The sequence below is a fragment of the Lontra canadensis genome, unplaced genomic scaffold (assembly GCF_010015895.1).
Source record: "Lontra canadensis isolate GAN:19392208 unplaced genomic scaffold, GSC_riverotter_1.0 scaffold173, whole genome shotgun sequence".
Taxonomy (NCBI): domain Eukaryota; kingdom Metazoa; phylum Chordata; class Mammalia; order Carnivora; family Mustelidae; genus Lontra; species Lontra canadensis.
Window position 1 is genome coordinate 1326565 of NW_022631167.1, and position 17117 is coordinate 1343681.

The 17117-nt window shown below is 45.0% G+C and overlaps 1 protein-coding gene across 1 annotated transcript in view; it reads right to left on the reverse strand.

The window, feature by feature from the left end:
* Nucleotides 1–2162: 2162 nt before the first annotated feature.
* TMED8 (transmembrane p24 trafficking protein family member 8) overlaps nucleotides 2163–17117 on the reverse strand; it is a 37533-nt gene continuing 22578 nt past the window's right edge. The window contains exons 2-6 of the mRNA XM_032846224.1: nucleotides 16166–16244; nucleotides 11095–11224; nucleotides 9343–9469; nucleotides 8597–8902; nucleotides 2163–6203 (exon numbers count right to left, since the gene is read on the reverse strand). Coding sequence (XP_032702115.1) covers nucleotides 5986–6203; nucleotides 8597–8902; nucleotides 9343–9469; nucleotides 11095–11224; nucleotides 16166–16244 — 860 coding nt within the window. The 3' untranslated portion in view covers nucleotides 2163–5985. The remainder of the gene's footprint in view (nucleotides 6204–8596; nucleotides 8903–9342; nucleotides 9470–11094; nucleotides 11225–16165; nucleotides 16245–17117) is intronic.

Consider the following 17117-nt stretch of genomic DNA (forward strand, 5'->3'; position numbering starts at 1 on the left):
GACCCTATATCAGAACTTCTGGAAAATGCACTTTGTCCCCTGAAAGTCATTTCACATATATTATTTGACCCTTAGAGAAGTACTTAAAAGGACAGAAAACTATGGAATTTAATAAAGCCTATATATCTAGATTTCTGGGACACCTTCTCCTCAAGTCTCAGTGTAAAGAAGAGCCATGAAATTAACTCTGGTCCACATGCCTGGGGCCTAAAAAAATCAAAGTCCATACAATGGTAAATTAGATCATGGGTTCAACCATTGACCAGGACCACAAATAATTTCAAAGCCAGCATCTTACTTTTGGACTTGGTTTTTGTGGGGGAATGACTATTTGTAAATGAACCCCATCACAAGGCGTTGGGCAAGTGGGTTTTCTTGGCTTAATGACAAGAGATTCAAACAGCAGGGGCTTTGTGTGGCCTCTGTGGTTCAAGCAGAGGCAACACTTCAAAGGGAGTGGTGATTTCTGAAATCTGGCCACACGATACTTACCAAAGTTTTCTTTCACCCTTTGGGTCCCAAATCCTGCCCTAATCTCAGAATCTCAGTAAGTGGGTAGACGTCAAAGAAGTGCTCCCAGGTGCTGGATGGGTTGGATCAAAAGGGTGACACTAACCATGACCAGGTATCCACTGAGCCAAAGCGGTGTTTTTCTGGGTGCCTCCCCCTTTTCCAGGAAAGCGGCTACCAGGAACCAACTCCCAGAGGGTTCTTCTACTTCTGAGAACACTGAGGAGCTGCAAACTCATTATAATCACCTTTACAGCCAGGGACAGACCATCATTCCCACAAATGGAGGGCTTGTTCTATCTGTTACTCAACTCAAATACTTTGTCTTCATCAGTATTTCACTGACACAGCTTCTTCATTCACTTGGTAAGGTTCACAAGAGTTCCAACGGATGGCTGGACAGTCCTACACAAGTCACCCAGCTATCCCAATATGGGACTATAAGTCACAATTCCTCCCCAGTCCTACTTCTAACCGAAACTGATTGACTTACCCCTCAACAAACACTGTTATTTAATTCTGGTTAATCAGGTAAACAGAGGCTTTAGATACCATGCTGCCAATGCTAAATATGGTAAATAATCAAGATATCAGAGAGAAATGGAGGGAGCCTAGTCCCTTTTTATCTCTCAGTTGTATGGAAATGAGAGCCCAGGGATAGGATTCCATGCGCATGAAGACTGGGACTTTGGCCATAAAGATACTCACCACAGACAGGGTTGCTGGAAAGCACTTGGCTTGTGATTGGTTTTAGACACCCATTCCCTAATGAGTTCCCAAAGGAATGGCTCCCCAAGCACAACCCAACCCCCACTGAATATGATCACTTGCTCTCCAAAGAGCATAAACCCCTGAACGTGCTACTGCTCACAGTAAAAAATGAAATTGCCTTCCTTCAGACAGAAACTCACCTTCCAACTCTTTTCAACCACTGCGATTCTATAGGGATGGTGCTCTTCCCTTTTCCAGGAAATTCAGGTTCTCAGGAGCTCTATACACTTTAAGCCAGGTGGAAAGAGACTAGTTCAGGAGACTGATGTGGACTTTTTAGGGTCAGGAGAAATTCTAAATGGAAGCTCTCAGAAGGGAGAACAAACGATTCCATTTACTGCCGTGTATATGACCATCCCACAAAGATTACAGAAGATGTTGAGTCCTACACCTCACAGGGGGGGGTCAGCCTAGAGGGGCACAGCTTATGGCTTGAGGCCCTTCTGTGATTTTGGTCAAAATTAACCAATTTCACCCCTATCTTGGCCACAGTTAAAACCAGCTGGGGCTGCAGGGCCACAGCGGCTCCCCCTCCCAGCCTTGTGCTAGTCTCACCACCCTTTTCCACAGCACAAGACTCTCAGCCCCAGAGAATATGGCGATGAAATGCAGCCTCGGGTCAGGGGATTACACTTAGTAGAGGAGACCTACTCAAAAAGATTCCTAAGATCGATCCTGTTGGAAGAGACAGCAAAGGGGGCTGGGGTTTCTCCAAGAAACACAATGAGAACCAGCAAGGCTTTCGGCTTAAAGAACAATTCCAACTCATAAAATACAGATTAAAGAACTAAACAAAATTAGGATATGAGCAAAAGTCCAGGATACATTTGACAGCTTATCTCCCTTCCCCTCATTTTATTCTGTTTTGTTTTTTTTTTCCCCCTACTATCAATTTTAAAAGGCAGGCCTCAAGCTGCCCGAAACTATTTCATTCCTGCCCCTCCCTCACCCTCCACTAAAATACTCCTTTAATGTAAATAGTAGGGTCACTCAACTCCATACCTCAGAATTATAGACTTTGGGGTTAAAATGCAACTTTCTGCAGAAAAGTGGTCTTAAAAAATAAAATATAAAGGTACAGACTTTAGGATTTGAGTTTTGCCCAATTCTTTCAAAGAGGAACTGGGTAAGGTTCACCAGAAGTATCTAAATTCAGATATTTTCTGTAACAATAATATCTAATCCCACTGGTTAATATAAGACAGAGAATTCTCAGATTTAACTCTTTCATATACACATAATGAGGGGCAATATAAACTTTTAAAAAGTCTGACATTTCCTTTCTTAAATAATAAAAAAAACTTTAAGTGCATGAATTATTTAAAAAGAAAAGAGAAATGGCCGCATTTGAAGTTGTTACCTGCTTCCATTCTAAAGCTTTTCATTGTCTGAGGATCAAGTCTTAACTTCGGAGACCTGAGGACCTGTTGTAAAGCAACAGATTGGAATCCTTCCAGAGCAGCCTCACAGTTCCCCTCCCTCAACCTGGTCAGCTAGAGAAGGAAAGAGTGCAGCTCTAGCCTGAGGGAGAGGGAAATACAGCATGAGTTTTTCAAAAATGGAGATCAAGAACTTTTTTTTTTTTTTTTTTTTTTTTTTAATGAAGGAGGTCCACCTCCCAAGTAACTCACGCTGGAGGAAACAAATCTGCTAAAAAGCCAGGGGCCCTCTGACACAGGAGAGCTGATGTCCGTGCAGGGAACGCCCTAATCAGACCCTTGTCAAAAGGAAAAGAATGGGGGAATCGTCTTTGTTTCAATTAGCAGCTTATAATTTTAAAACCTATATGGTGGGTATACCTAAGGGTGTTTACGATCTGCTTCTTGTAAGTTCTCTGTCTGCAGAACACGTTACGTGATAAAACGTTAGAAAAAAATTAACACTTTAAACAGGTCTTCCTTTAGAAAAGCCTCATCAGAGGGCGAAGCTAAACAAACTGAAGAAATTTAAGAAGCCAGCCGCTCTGTGTAGAGAATTTCAATCTCTCTCCCACGACAAAGCTCTCTCTTCCGACTGTTAGTATTTATTTGTGCTCTGGAGAACAGGATGAGACAGATGACTCTGATTTCACTGTTTGGTTCTCTAAACTTGGAAAGGGAGAGATTAAGGAAAGGACGACCTCTGAGGATTTGCTGGGCTGAAAAATTCTCACTAATTCCGTGTGCTTCCGCAAGTAAATATTTGGTCCCGAAAGTGTGATTTCAGAAATTGAACAGGAAAAGAGGAATGAATCAGATAGTGAAAATATCTTCTGTTAGCCATTTTGCACTAATGGGACAAAGACATGCCAGCGCAAGGAAGAAATGGAACCATGTCCAGGACTTCAAAAGTGCCCAGACAAGAGGCACACAGAGGTGACGGGAACAGGCCCCTTGGGCTTCCCTGATGCACCAGAACTAGGATGCCAAAGAAAATAAGCACAGAGCAGCTCACGGCAAAAATAAACAAACAGTGTAGTCCCAGAGAGCTTGCTACCGCCTGACAGCTCCCTTTTAAGAGAAAGCCAGAAGTTAATAATAAACAGGAACAAGAAGCAAGGCTTGAGCTGAAAGGAGAACAGCTCAGTAGAAATCTTTTATAAGGATTATCCTCACTTAGCTAAGGCGTGATTCAACTCCGGTGCCAGAAGAGTGCTCACTCGGCTTATATCATGATGATGTGATGTACAGAGTCTGCTTTTCACGGCCAATCAGTCACTAGAATAATTTCTAGTTTCTTACAAGGTAGATGCATTCTGGCCAGTGTCATCTTCTACAAAATGCACTGAAATATAAAATAATGGAGGTAAGGTGCTGCTCAGTCCACAGCATCCTGTCCTACTTGGGGCTTTGCTCCCCGGGGAACGGAGAAAGTGCAGGCCGTCTGGCCCTTTGCTCCGGGACCCAGATGGTGCTACAGAACTACCGTGAGGGGCCCTGGTCTTCGAGTCTCTGACCCCGTAGCGGGGAGAGTCTTGGCGTGAGACACCTGCCCAAGGATGGAACGAGCCAAAGGAACCGTCCTGAAGATGACTCCTCAAAGTAGGACTGTGAAATCCCAGAACCATACCATGTCCCTCACAGGCAGGTCAATTCCTCTGTACTCCATCCTGGGCGAATGGGCCAGGTCCCTCACAACCTAGAACTCGTCACAGGGAGTGCTGAGGTAAGACGGCATCATCTATCTCGGAAGGGCAGAGTCCTCCCAAAGCATCCCGGGACTGACCTGTAGGAAGGGAACATGGTCATCTCCCAACTCTTCCTAAAATCGTCATCTGACTCCACAGAAGAGGTGGCCTCCGTGGCTCAAAGGAGACAGAAGCCTTCTAAGAAACAGAGGGAAACTGTTTCAATGGCAAAATGAAATGTGCTACAAAAATAAATAAGGTAATAAATAAGTCGAATTATTCCTCAAAATTCTAAGGCAGTAACAGACTCAACACAAGGAATAAGAACCAAGGAGGCACAGACAACCACAGTGGTCCCATCTCTGCCCGAGACCCTGCCCTGCTGCTCCTGCTACGACCACCGATGACAGCCTCCCCCACCCCGGGCACTCCAGGCCTCGGGGCTAATACAGTGGGAAAGGCAGTCGTGAGGGAGAAGCCAGCTTTGGCCTACTAAAGAACAACTCCAATCAGCAGCAACAGTGAAGCTTCATCAACCTTTCTAAGAGACTTTGAACTCCAAAAGTTTAAAGCCCTCAAAGCAAGAAACCTAAATCCAGAAACTCTGGAAATTCGATGGGTTCTGGAAGCAAAATTTCTAAATAACATTCCTACCGTAAAGATAAAAAAGCATGGTGGGGAATCGGAAGTGTTGTTATTTTTTTAACCTTCTCTCTCAGATTATACCTTCTTCTTTGATTTTTAAAAAAAAAGTAATGCAGTAACACTTGACTTTCAAAGATGTGGATTCTGAGATCAATCCCATACCTACTTCCCACCCTTTCCCCTCCAACAGCCAGCACCCAGGCTACGGGTTGCGAACTCTTGAAGCAGGAAGTGATGGAGGCGGTTATCCCCGCCCCAGGTGTTAAACTACGTGATCACCACTTTAGATGGCATGGACGTTCTTGCTGTAAGGGCACCGAAAACAGATGTGGGGAAAGGCAAGTGGAGGGCAAGAAGCAGAGTCGAACAGTCGGGACCACTGACCCCACCCTCCAAAGGCAGTGAGGGCTCCCGGCCTGTGCTACAGACCACGGAGAACCAGAAGGTGGGAAGATGGCAGTGGTGAGAGGCTGGACAGAGCTCACTCCATCCAAGGAGGCTCCTTCACAATGCACTTTTCCTCCTCCAGCACTTCCAACAGGTGAACAGTGAGCGCCACTAAACACATCTGCAGGAAAGGCTCTGGGAGAGGAGAGAGCAGCGACTGGACTAATACTTTGGACCAAAACAGACCTCATTTAAAAGACAACACCCAACCAACCTCCCTTTAGGCTCTTGCCTAACAGGTTTCTTCCCAGAGGGACTTCTGCTGGAGACTGAAGCAAGAGGAGCGTGAGTCAAGGACCACAGAACAGGAGCACTATACCATCACCTGCAGAAGCCAAGAGAGGGGAGAAGCTACGTGGGGTCAACAGTCAGGCATGCCAGGCAGGACGTGAGGGTCAGGCACCTCACGCTCGACTTTTAGCTCTTGCCTATCCGAAACAAGAGGCACCGGCTGGCAGCCCGCTCCAGCCAGCGAACATCCGCCTGCCTCCTGTCCCCGCGGGCCCTCAGCTCGTGTAGTAGACGTGGAAGTAGAGAGTCTTGTTGCGGAGCAGGGAGTAGGAGTTGTCAAACTTGAGCAGGTAGATGCCCTCGCCGGGGTAGTCGTGGCTGCCAGCCTGCACGTCTCGGTGGCTGTCCCGCCGGTACACAGGCATGATCTCCCCATAGCGACCTCGAAGGGAGCTCCTGGAGCCTCTCTCTACATCGCCAACTGGGACAGGGTCTGTGTGAGCAAAATGGCAGAGTGTTTGGATATGACTTCAGAGAAAGAATAAGTCTGACCTCAAGGTAAAATAATGGACCAGGTGACTTAGGGGCTTTTAGCCAGGGAGATGCTCTTGTACTCCCACAGGAACTTGGAAATGTCTACTGGCCTCTGACCATCACAGCAACCTGTGGGTGATACTGGCATTTGGTGCCCAAGTGTCCAGGAGCACTGAACATCAGGATAGTACCTGCTCAGCAAAGAAGCATTCCGCCCAAATGCCAGTAAGGTCTCCACTGAATAATAATGATTTAGCTTTACAGAGCCTACCTAGTTCCAGAAGTGTCTGGACATTTCCAAGGGAGAGAAAAGATACTTATTTCATTAGTTTTTTAGATTTGTCTTGAAAGAGAGAGAAAGCAGAGAGAGAGAGAGAGAGAGAGAGCACACACAAGAGCAGAGTGGGACGGGGAGAAGCAGACTCCCAGCTGAGTAAGAAGCCTGATGCGGGGCTCAATCCCAGGACCCCAGGATCACAACCTGAGCCGAAGGCAGATGCTTCACCGACTGAGCCACCCAGGTGGCCCTATTTTATTTTTTAAAGATTTATTTATTAATTTGAGAGAGAGAGAGTGAGAGCGGTGGGGAGGAGCAGAGGAGAAGGGAGAGAGAGGGAAAGAATCTCAAACAGACTCCCCGCTGAGTGTGGAGCCCGACAGGGGGCTCAGTCTCAGGACCCTGAGATCATGACCTGAGCTGAAGTCGAGAGTCTGGTACTTAACCAATTAAGCCACCCAGGCGCCCCAAGAAAAGAGATTTAGAAGGGAAGACTCTGACATCTTTTCATCCAGCAGGAAAAAGAAAGAGCTAGCAGAGGTAGGAAATACAAACGTGCTGTACAGAGCGACCTAGAACTTCTACCTGGCCACCTGCAGAATGGCAAATTAAGACATGGGGTTATCCCGCCTAAATACCTGAAGATTTCCCTGCAGATTTGCTCTTCCATGAAGAAGCAAGGGAGTGATTTTAAGATTATATAAAAAATCAAGATGCTTGGAACCTACTTAGAGCCTACTCTTAATATTTCGAAACAAACAAAACAAAAAAAGCCTCAGGGTCATCCTGAGCAGGCACTGAAAATGAGTGGAACACAGAACCCACTTTTAAAACTACTCTGGGCACGTGCTGTGCTCTGGGCATATTTCACAATGTACACAAATATTAAATCATCATACTGTACACACCAAATTAATATATTTTATGTCAATTACATCTCAATAAAAAATTTTTTTAAATTAAAAAAAAAACTGGGGGTGCGTGGGTGGCTCAGTGGGTTAAAGCCTCTGCCTTCGGCTCAGGTCATGATCCGAGGGTGCTGGGATCGAGCCCCACATCCAGCTCCCTGTCCAGCGGGAAGCCTGCTTCTCCCTCTCCCCCAGCTTGTGTTCCCTCTCTCGCTGTGTCTCTGTCAAATGAATGAATAAAATCTTTAAAAAAAAAAAAACAAACCTGGGACGCCTGGGTGGCTCAGTTGGTTAAGCGGCTGCCTTCGGCTCAGGTCATGATCCCAGAGTCCTGGGATCGAGTCCCACATCGGGCTCCTTGCTCAGCAGGGAGCCTGCTTCTCCCTCTGCCTCTGCCTGCCACTCTATCTGCCTGTGCTCACTCTCGCTCTCTCGCTCTCTCTGACAAATAAATTAAAAAAAAAAAAAATCTTAAAAAAAAAAAAAACACACCTGGGGTGCCTGGGTAACTCAGTTGGTTGAGTGTTTGCCTTCAGCTCAGGTCATGATCTCGGGGTCCTGGGATCAAACCCTGTGTTGGGGCTCCCTGCTCAATGGGGAGCCTGCTTTTCCCTCTTCCTCTGCCCCTCCCCCTGTTCACTCTCTCTCTCTCAAATAAATAAATAAAATCTTTAAAAAGAAAACTGCTCTGGGCATGAAGAAAGAAGTAAACAGTAGTCAGCCAACTGTGACAGTTCAGAGGCGAGTACAGTTAGCAAGCTGTAATCACTCGGTTTGGTTCCAGACTAAAACTGGTAAATATCCCAAACTATGAGAGAAATATAAAATAAACCCAGGTTTACATATGATCTCTCTACTGCATCACTGACCCACCCCTCTCCCTGCCCACTCCATCCCTGACCCCATGGAGATGTTGGGGAAATAGCTAGGGACTGATTAAAAAGCAAAAGCAGCTTTCTACCAAGGCACCAATAGCATCCCCACCAGAATGTTCTTTGAGGGTCTGACTTTGCAGACTGCATCACTCAGTTTAGCTTAGAATACTGATAGGGATCCCTCACTTGCATTCTAAGGAAGAAAAGGACTGGTATAACACAGGAAATAGTCACTAGAAATTGGGTTGAGCCAAAAAAAGCAAAATGCAAATTATGTTAAAATTAAATTTACCTTCAATCTCTTCCTCCTCCTCCTCATCTTCATCCTCATCCTCACTGGAATCACTGACCTGCACAGTTATGTCAGTGCTGGTTACAGGGGTCCAGTCAAAATAAACTCCAAAGCCAATGTCATAGTCATCGGTCGCAAACTCCCAGCAAACACGCTTCCCCTCTGGATGGGTAGGTACCCGGATGGTCACCACCTCACCCCGCTTCACCACCAGACGACTGTTCTTCTCTTTGCCCAGCTTGCTTTTGAATTCCTTCATCTTGGCAAAGGTCCAAATGCACGGAGGAGCCATCAGAGGGGGGGACACTGAAAGGACAAGCAGCTCACTACTGAGAAACCAAGAGGAACACCTGGCATTTGGTTTAGGGAGGGTGTTGCAGTTGAAGACCTTCCCTCTACTTCCTGGCTTCTCTGACTGCCTTTCACAAGTCACCTTCTCACTTTCCTTCCATCAGTCTGCCTGCCCTTTTTTTTTTTAATATTTTATTTATTTATTTGAGACAGAAAGAGAGAGCACACAAGCCCGGGGTAGGGGGGCGGGGGATACAGGGCAGAGGCACAGGGAGAAGCAGGCTGCCTGCTGAGTGGGGAGCCTGACACAGGACTCTATCCCAGGACCCCGGGACATGACCTGAGCTGAAGGCAGCGGCCCAACTGACTGAGCCACCCAGAAGCCCCCTGCCTGCCTTTCTTTAAGCACCCATTGGGAGTAGAGAAATCACCTTCCATACGCCCAGAGGTCTCACCTTTCCTATGATCCCCCAGGAGATCTGCAGATTCCAAATCAGCTGAAAGGATATCTATAGCTCCTGTGTGCTCAGACTGGATCATAACGATGTCCCCGGACCTTTGCGGAACTTGGTACTTGGCCATCTGCACAACGGAACTCTGATTAGAGCGCTTACTAGAGGGCAGAGTCCAACCAGCCTCCTTCCCAAAGGCGCTGCCCACCCCTGCGCTACTGCCTCCACCTTCCCTGCTCGAAGCCCGCTGGCTATGTTCCCTCCTCCTTTTGCCACTCTCCCACTCCAGACCCTTTATAAAATCCTTGTCGGTGAACATCCTTCACGCTTGCTACCGACTTCTGCACCAAAAGTGTTTCTGGGCCGTGCCCTGATCTGGCCTTGGCCCGCACAGCACTTCCCAGCCGCCACCCTCAAGGCAGCACTGGCATCCAGGGCTTAGCCCAACTCCCGCTCTGCCACACAGCCTCCTGCTACAGTTCCCACTCACGGAGAACCTCCAGATCCCTGTCAATCGAGTCACCAAAACCCTGCAGAGATAGGATCTGATTTATATCCTCTGTCTCTGGCTCATCCATGGCACAACTGGGATGTCCCAAGACACTGGCTGTCATATCCACTAACAGTGTTCTATAAATAATCACCATTTTATCTGTTTCAATGTATTTAAACAGTATATTTGCTGCCAGACACATAACCTGCATGGAGAGTACAAGCATCACTTGAAACTCAAAGCCCTCGCTAGCCCATGGCAAGAGGCTTCAACCCCTCTTGTGCATTTCACATCAGACCACTCGGTTTGATGCTCCTGTTTCTTGCTTTTATGCCATCAATTCCTGCTCCTTCTCCAAGCAGTCGGCAGGCAACTCAAGACATGTACACCCACTCCCCACACAGGTCAGCATGCCAGTGAGATGACTGTCCAGTTAAGAGTCCAGAATTATATTTGCAAGAGAAAAAGAAAGCAATCTTGAATTATTCCCAGACTATATTCTTATAATATCTCTTTCTAGAGATATTATACCTCTTTCTGGAGAAAGAGAGTTCTTTACCTGCATTGCTTAATGAGGTAAATGAGACTCTGGCTAACCCACTTACATGATTCTTTCCTTTTCCAGAGGCTAAACAAAGGATTTAGTGTGCAACGTATTAGCAGCGCAGCATTAGTAAAGTCACTGATAGGTCTTAGCTTTAGTTTCCTCATCTGTAAAATGGGAACATAACAGTACCTGTCTCACAGGTTCTCAGGAGTAAATGAAGCATTTTTATGCATAAAAGTGCTTTGTAAACTATAAAGCATTATGCAAAGGTAATTAAAATGTTTGGCACGGTCTTCACTGCCACTAGTACAATTTGTTATCGTGACAGATGTGTTAATAATGATACAAACAACGCACTCCTCCATGGCAGGGAGACCACTGCTGTCTACACCACTTCTAGGGAAACTTTATCATAAATATTAAGAAGATCTACCAGAAGAAAACTGAAGCTGAAACACAATCCCACATATCAAAGCTCCTCACCCGCACAGGATTTTAGACAACATGTGAGCATTCACTCCAACACTTTGCTTTTTTGAAGAGTTGCTAGTTCAGTGAGGGGCCCGGAGGGTGACACGTATATCCGTATATCCGTCCTCCACATGGTTAAAAGTGAGCTTCCCGGGTGCTTTCTAGTTCCAGCCCATCCAGATACATCTAAATCTGGTGCCACAAACTGCTCCTTCCAAAGAGACGGCGACAATGTCCTCCCTACCTTGCTGAGGACCTGGGCCTGGTCTGCAGGGAGCACTTCCTGTTTCGCAGAGACCTGCACCTCCAAGGCACCAGCTGTCTTCTGCAGACCCTCTGGGGCATCGTCGCTCGCTGGAGACACCGTCTGTGGCCTCTCAGAGGAAGAGAGCATGTCAATTCAAAGACTCTTAAAAGGCACAGCAGTCCTAGAGAAACTAGGACTAAAACATCCTTCGAGGGACACCTCCCAACCTCTGCTCTCGCATTTAGGTCTCCTGTCCCTTAGGCCTCGCCTAAGCCAGAAATCCCTCCCCACCACAGAAGGAGTGCACACGGATTCAGGAGACAGTCCCGCTCCGGTCTCTGGTCGTCCCTCTTGCCTCGTCACTCATGCCACAAGCAGCCTGTCGGCGTCTCCACTTCACACCGTCCTTCACGGCATACCCAGCCACCGGGTAATGAAAGTCGGTCAACACTTTCTTTCCTTTTTCAGCACACTAATCTACTATCCCAATGACTTAAAACACAAGCATCTGATGAGTTACTTTTAAGGAAGCGAGAGAGTAATTTCTGCTCTCTTCCTTTTCCGCTGGCTTCCAGAAAGACCAGAAAGTGCGTGAGGGGCTGGGGCGGAAGCACCATTCCCCAGGCCTCTCGGAAATCTGTTGCCAGCAAGAGGGGTGTGAATTCTTTAGAGTAGCAGTTATCAGGACTGCTGGGGCTCTTAGGACTGTTTTATAATAATTCTAAAATATGATCGCCTTTTTTCATTTTCATCTTTTCAAGAGTATACATTAGCGTTTCCCAGTACATGACACGTGATCTCACAACAGAATGAATGCAGAAGCAGATGTGAGAATCCGACTGTGTTTTGTGAAGCCAGACATGAGAATTACAACATCGCTCTCTCTCACTAAATTATTTCTGCTTTGGAAAATAGTTGTTTTCCATTAAAAACATATTATTGACCTTAACATGCAATGAGTTCATCATTTTCATTTTTAAATTAATCAACATTTTTTAAATTTTTCAGTTTTAATTTCTAATATAGTAAACACTGATGGATACAGCCCACTGAAAAAAATCCTTTGGGGTCCTCAACAACTTTGAATTGTGTAAAGATTGAGAACTACTGCTTTTTCAGGCATCACTTCCCCAGGAAAACTGAGTAAGTGATGGGAAAACGGTGTTACAGACATCATGGGGGAACAAAGGACTTCTTTTGGTGTTTATTAGCTTCTTTCTCTCTTTTTTAAACATAAACAAGAAAAAAAATCACTCTACAAATTGCCTCTTTTTCAGATAAAATAAAGCCTTATTTTGGGACATCCAGGTCATTCCAGCCTCCCTCAGAACAAACAAGAGGCAGTCACTATAAAAACCAGAGGTGTGGGATGCTGTTGATTGTATGGGTTTGCTTGGGTAATCCTGGGTAAAATGTAAATTAGTCTAGGCTATAAGTCTATTTACCTCTTAACCCCAGAAATTACAGTCTGCTTTTGTTTCTTGACGTTATTTATCCTGATCTGTCTCCTCTATTAGAAGGTGAGCCTGATGGCAGGGACAGGGACAGGTCTCACTCCCGGTATGCATAGCATTTATGCCAGGCCTGTCACATGGAACCCTCATCCCCTAGAAAGAGGCCATGTCATGTTGCCTGGTCTGCTGCAGTCACAATGGCCTCTTGAACCTCTGAGAATCCCCAAACACCTCAAGCTCTCTCCCACTCACGGGTTTTGTACCTACTATCACCTCAGCCTAGAATACTCTTCTCCCAGGTACCTGAGGGCTTCCTTCCTTTAGGCTTCTGCTCAGCTGTCACTTCTAGGGAGGCTCCCCAGAGGTCGGGAGGTGAAATGGCTCACCCTATCCTAGCCCCATCGAACTTACACCCTTACCCTGTTCACTCATCTTCGTTGCACTCACCACTGCCCGGCACATTATGTACCATATTTGGTTGACTGCAAGATGTATATTTGTTTTCAGATTTTAATACAAACAAAATGGGGGATGTCCTAAAAATTAGTAGTGTTTTACAACTGCCCAGGACTGACATGGAGTCCTTCTCCGGGAGATCTGTGTTTGCTCCTGCCCGTACTTACAAGGGCTTCCAACTGAGACAACTTGAAATAAGTTCTCTGTGAGGGTTTTGTTCAGGCCACACTGACAGACCGAATTTAGACCACAAACTGGTGATTACAGACTCGTGGTTCATATTCTCAGGGAAGATATTTTTTTCCACTCCTTACACAGTGCCAAGTGGAGACACTGAAGTTCCCTTGTGATCCTTCTGTGTGGAGGAACGTTTTTGTTTTTAAGATTTTCTTTATTTTTTGACAGACACAGTGAGAGAGGGAACACAAGCAGGGGGACTGGGAAAGGGAGAAGCAGGCTTCCTGCTGAGCAGGGAGCCCGATGCGGGGCTCGATCCCAGGACTCTAGGATCGTGACCTGAGCTGAAGGCAGATGCTTAACAACTGAGCCGCCCAGGGGCCCCTGGAGGGACGTTTTTTCTTATCTTTTCACTGAAGGTTAAGGCTTTTGGTGTCCTAGCCCCACAGTGTGGGGGTGGAGAGGTGTGTGTGTGTGTCTCTTATTATCTATTTGGGCATTCTTCCCTTTCTTGGTAGTTCATAAAATAACAGTACTTCTTACAGTTGGTGGCAAGTTCAAAGTCTATGAAATAGGAGTTCTACTTGCTTTCTGACTGCCCTCCCACTAGAATGTAAACCCCATGAGACCAGGGACTTGGACTGCTTGGTCATTTATGGTATCTTCATTGCCTAGAACAGTGCTTGCCACGTAAGTAGCAAGCAGGCTCTCAGCAAATACCTGTTGAATGACTAAACAGGAGACAGCCCCCAAATATTTGTTGAATAAATCAATCAATAAGTTAGTTTTTGTATGGGAGCAAGAGAGGAGTGCTGACATGTGAGCATATAACAGTGGATCTGACCACTGGCGTGACCTTACTGTGTATACTTCTGAAGTCTCTTCTTTGCCTTTGTGCATGCTACTTTGCACAAATATGGTTCTGCTTATTAAAAAAAAAATTCTAAAAAGGACATGCAACAGCCACATAAATTTAATATTCACATGACTACTTTATGCTCTGAAGAATCAACAAAGGGTATTTTGGGAAAGTTAATTGCAAATCACTTGATACCAGTGATAAACCACGTCAAGGAAAAACTCCCACTGTAAACCTTCTGGTGTGTGCTGACCCGGAGTAGGGAGGGCATCCCAAGGGAGGGGAGAGCCTGGCCAGCCGAGCTAGCCTCATAGCAAAGAGAGAGAACTGTGCCCTTCCAGTTCTAATATAGACAAAACATAAACAGTACACTTCAGGCGTCCTCTGGGCTGGATTTCTTGCTTCGCACACCAGATTTTAGAAACAAAGCTTTAACATTAAACCTCCTTTTTTCTAAGAATGTTGGACATTCTCACTCAAAAAACCTTATTTACTCTTAGGAGGAAAGACCAGTTCTGTGCCAAAAGCCATCTCCCAAATATCCTTCAAATCACTATGCACAGAAAAGGGTGATGGCAGGATGAAGGAAAGGACCTCCTCTCCTGGGATGTGATAAGGACAAGAACTGTCTCCTATCATCAAAGCCTTCGGGAGGCTCTGTCTTCTGGAAGGACTGTTATATAAATAACCTAGCAGCTCTAAGCATGGAACTCAAAACCCTTCTAATGTGACTTATGGGAACAAGCTTTAGAGTAGAACAAACCTAAAGCTCTATAAACTTGCGAAATTTTTCGATTCACTGTTTTGTTTTCCTTATTGTGGGGAAAAAAATAACTGTTTCAGGGCTGTTAGGATTACATGATATAATACATTTTAACACCTAGCATAGTATTGAGCAAATAGAAATATTCTGTAAGAAGTATTTTATTGTCATTATTACAGAGAAAAATTCAAAAAAGTACGCCTATATATCACCAACTATATTATTACATTAATCATTTCATCATCTGAATTCTGGAGGGAAAAAGTTTTATTTCATATATAAAAGTAAGAAGAAAGAACTTCTACAAGAAATAAGAGATTGGGGGCACCTGGCTGGCTCAATCAGTACAGCACACGATTCTTAATCTCAGTGTCTTGAGTTCAAGCCTCACACTGGGCATAGATTTTACTTTAAAATAAAATAATTTTAAAAGAAATAACAGACTGGGGAGCCTGGGTAGCTCAGTAGGTTAAAGCCTCCGCCTTCGGCTCAGGTCATGATCCCAGGGTCCTGGAATCGAGCCCCGCACAGGGCTCTCTGCTCAGCGGGGAGCCTGCTTCCCGCCCCCCCTCTCTGCCTACTTGTGATTTCTGTCAAATAAATAAATAAAATCTTAAAAAAAAAAAAAAGGAAATAACAGATTGTTTAAATATTTTGATATTCCTCTCTATCCCCTAGCCATCACCTTTTTGTGAGGCACGGAGACCACAGTGGTTCTACTGGACAGAATTGTGCCATGAGCAGATCAACTGGACTATAGTCTCGATTAGCTCCATTATTTCTACAAAATACAGGTTTTCGTTAATTATTCCATGCACATTTCATATTTCCACTTATTCCAGAGCTCAGTACAACTCTTCCCTTTCTGCTATACAGTGTGGTATCAGTGACAGTTGGTAGACGAAATGGATGGAGCAGGAAATTAAGAATAACAATCTGAAGGTCATCATAATGGCTTAATCTAAAAATTACATTAAAAAAAAAAACCTCCAAAAGTGTGTGTGTGTGTGTGTGTGTTCATGCATCTTCTGGGTAAAAACCAACCACACATTCTCTTGAAAGTGCACTTGGGGATCCATGTCTAATGTTTTAACATTTCAAACTGGGCTTCTGAAAAGGACAAATGAAGATACTACACTATTTGTTATAGTTTTGCTCTCTGAGAATAAAGAAAATTTCATCACCTGAAAGAGATCTGACATTGCCCCCAAACACACTTAAGGATTGACTAACTAATGACCAAATCATCTATACTCTTCACTCCAACCTGTCCACCCCCTGAAAGTCGCTGTCCATGCCTTTCATCAGTTCCTTATCTCAGACAATAAACATCTAGGAGCCAAGCAGCTGCTGCCGTACCTGTAAGGTGAGGAATGGGGTTCTGGATCAGAGGCAGAAGCCACTGAGGTGACCTTGGTGTTTTCTAGATCTTCATTCTCTAGAAAATCAAGGAAAGAAAAATTCAGTATTTGAGAGGGAACATAATCATAATTATCTTGTATTTAAAAAAAAAAAAATCTGGCAGTTTCAACCAACTTTCTCTTTCCAAAAATATTCTGGGCATCCACTTCTGAGAGGCCCAGTGCATAAATTATTCAAGTCCTCACTCACATCCAAGTATTCTCAGACCGGCATAACCCATTCATGAAAAAAATATGCTCCTTCCCAAAACAAGCCCCTATAAAATTCATTCCAATTCAACAATCACATTTCTCAGGAACCATATGGTTAAATTAGGCAAAACATTGAAGGCAGAGTGAGATTTAGGATGAAATGCCTGGAATTCAGCGTCACAGGATGGAGTGTCACCTCTACATTCAGTACGCTCACGTCACTACAGCCTGGGGAAGGATTTCTGTCATTTCTTTCACTCACTCACTCACTCACCAGTGACTAACTGGCAGGTAGCTTCAAGGAGTAGACAGGTAAAATGCATCATGAAAGCCATGTTCCCAAGCTCATAACAAGTCTATGGGTGGCATTATTGCCATTTTCAGGTAAAGACACTACGGCAGAGACAGGATTCACGCTCCTAACCTTTAGGTGCTACTAAGTTTTATGGTTTATTGATCTAGCCTTTTCTTGAGCACTCAGAAAAGCATATGGTTTAGTGTATTTAGCTAGGCTCTGGCTTAACCTCCTCTAGTCAAGACCACGAGAAAACAAAGCCCAAGGTCCATTTCTCAGTACGAAAAACAACTTAAATGACATAAACCTCAAATACTGCAAATGTCTGCGTTTGGTAGCAACATAAAAGTGCAAATGATGGGCAAATATTTGTAATTCAACTTAAATCTAGTCTCGCTTTTTT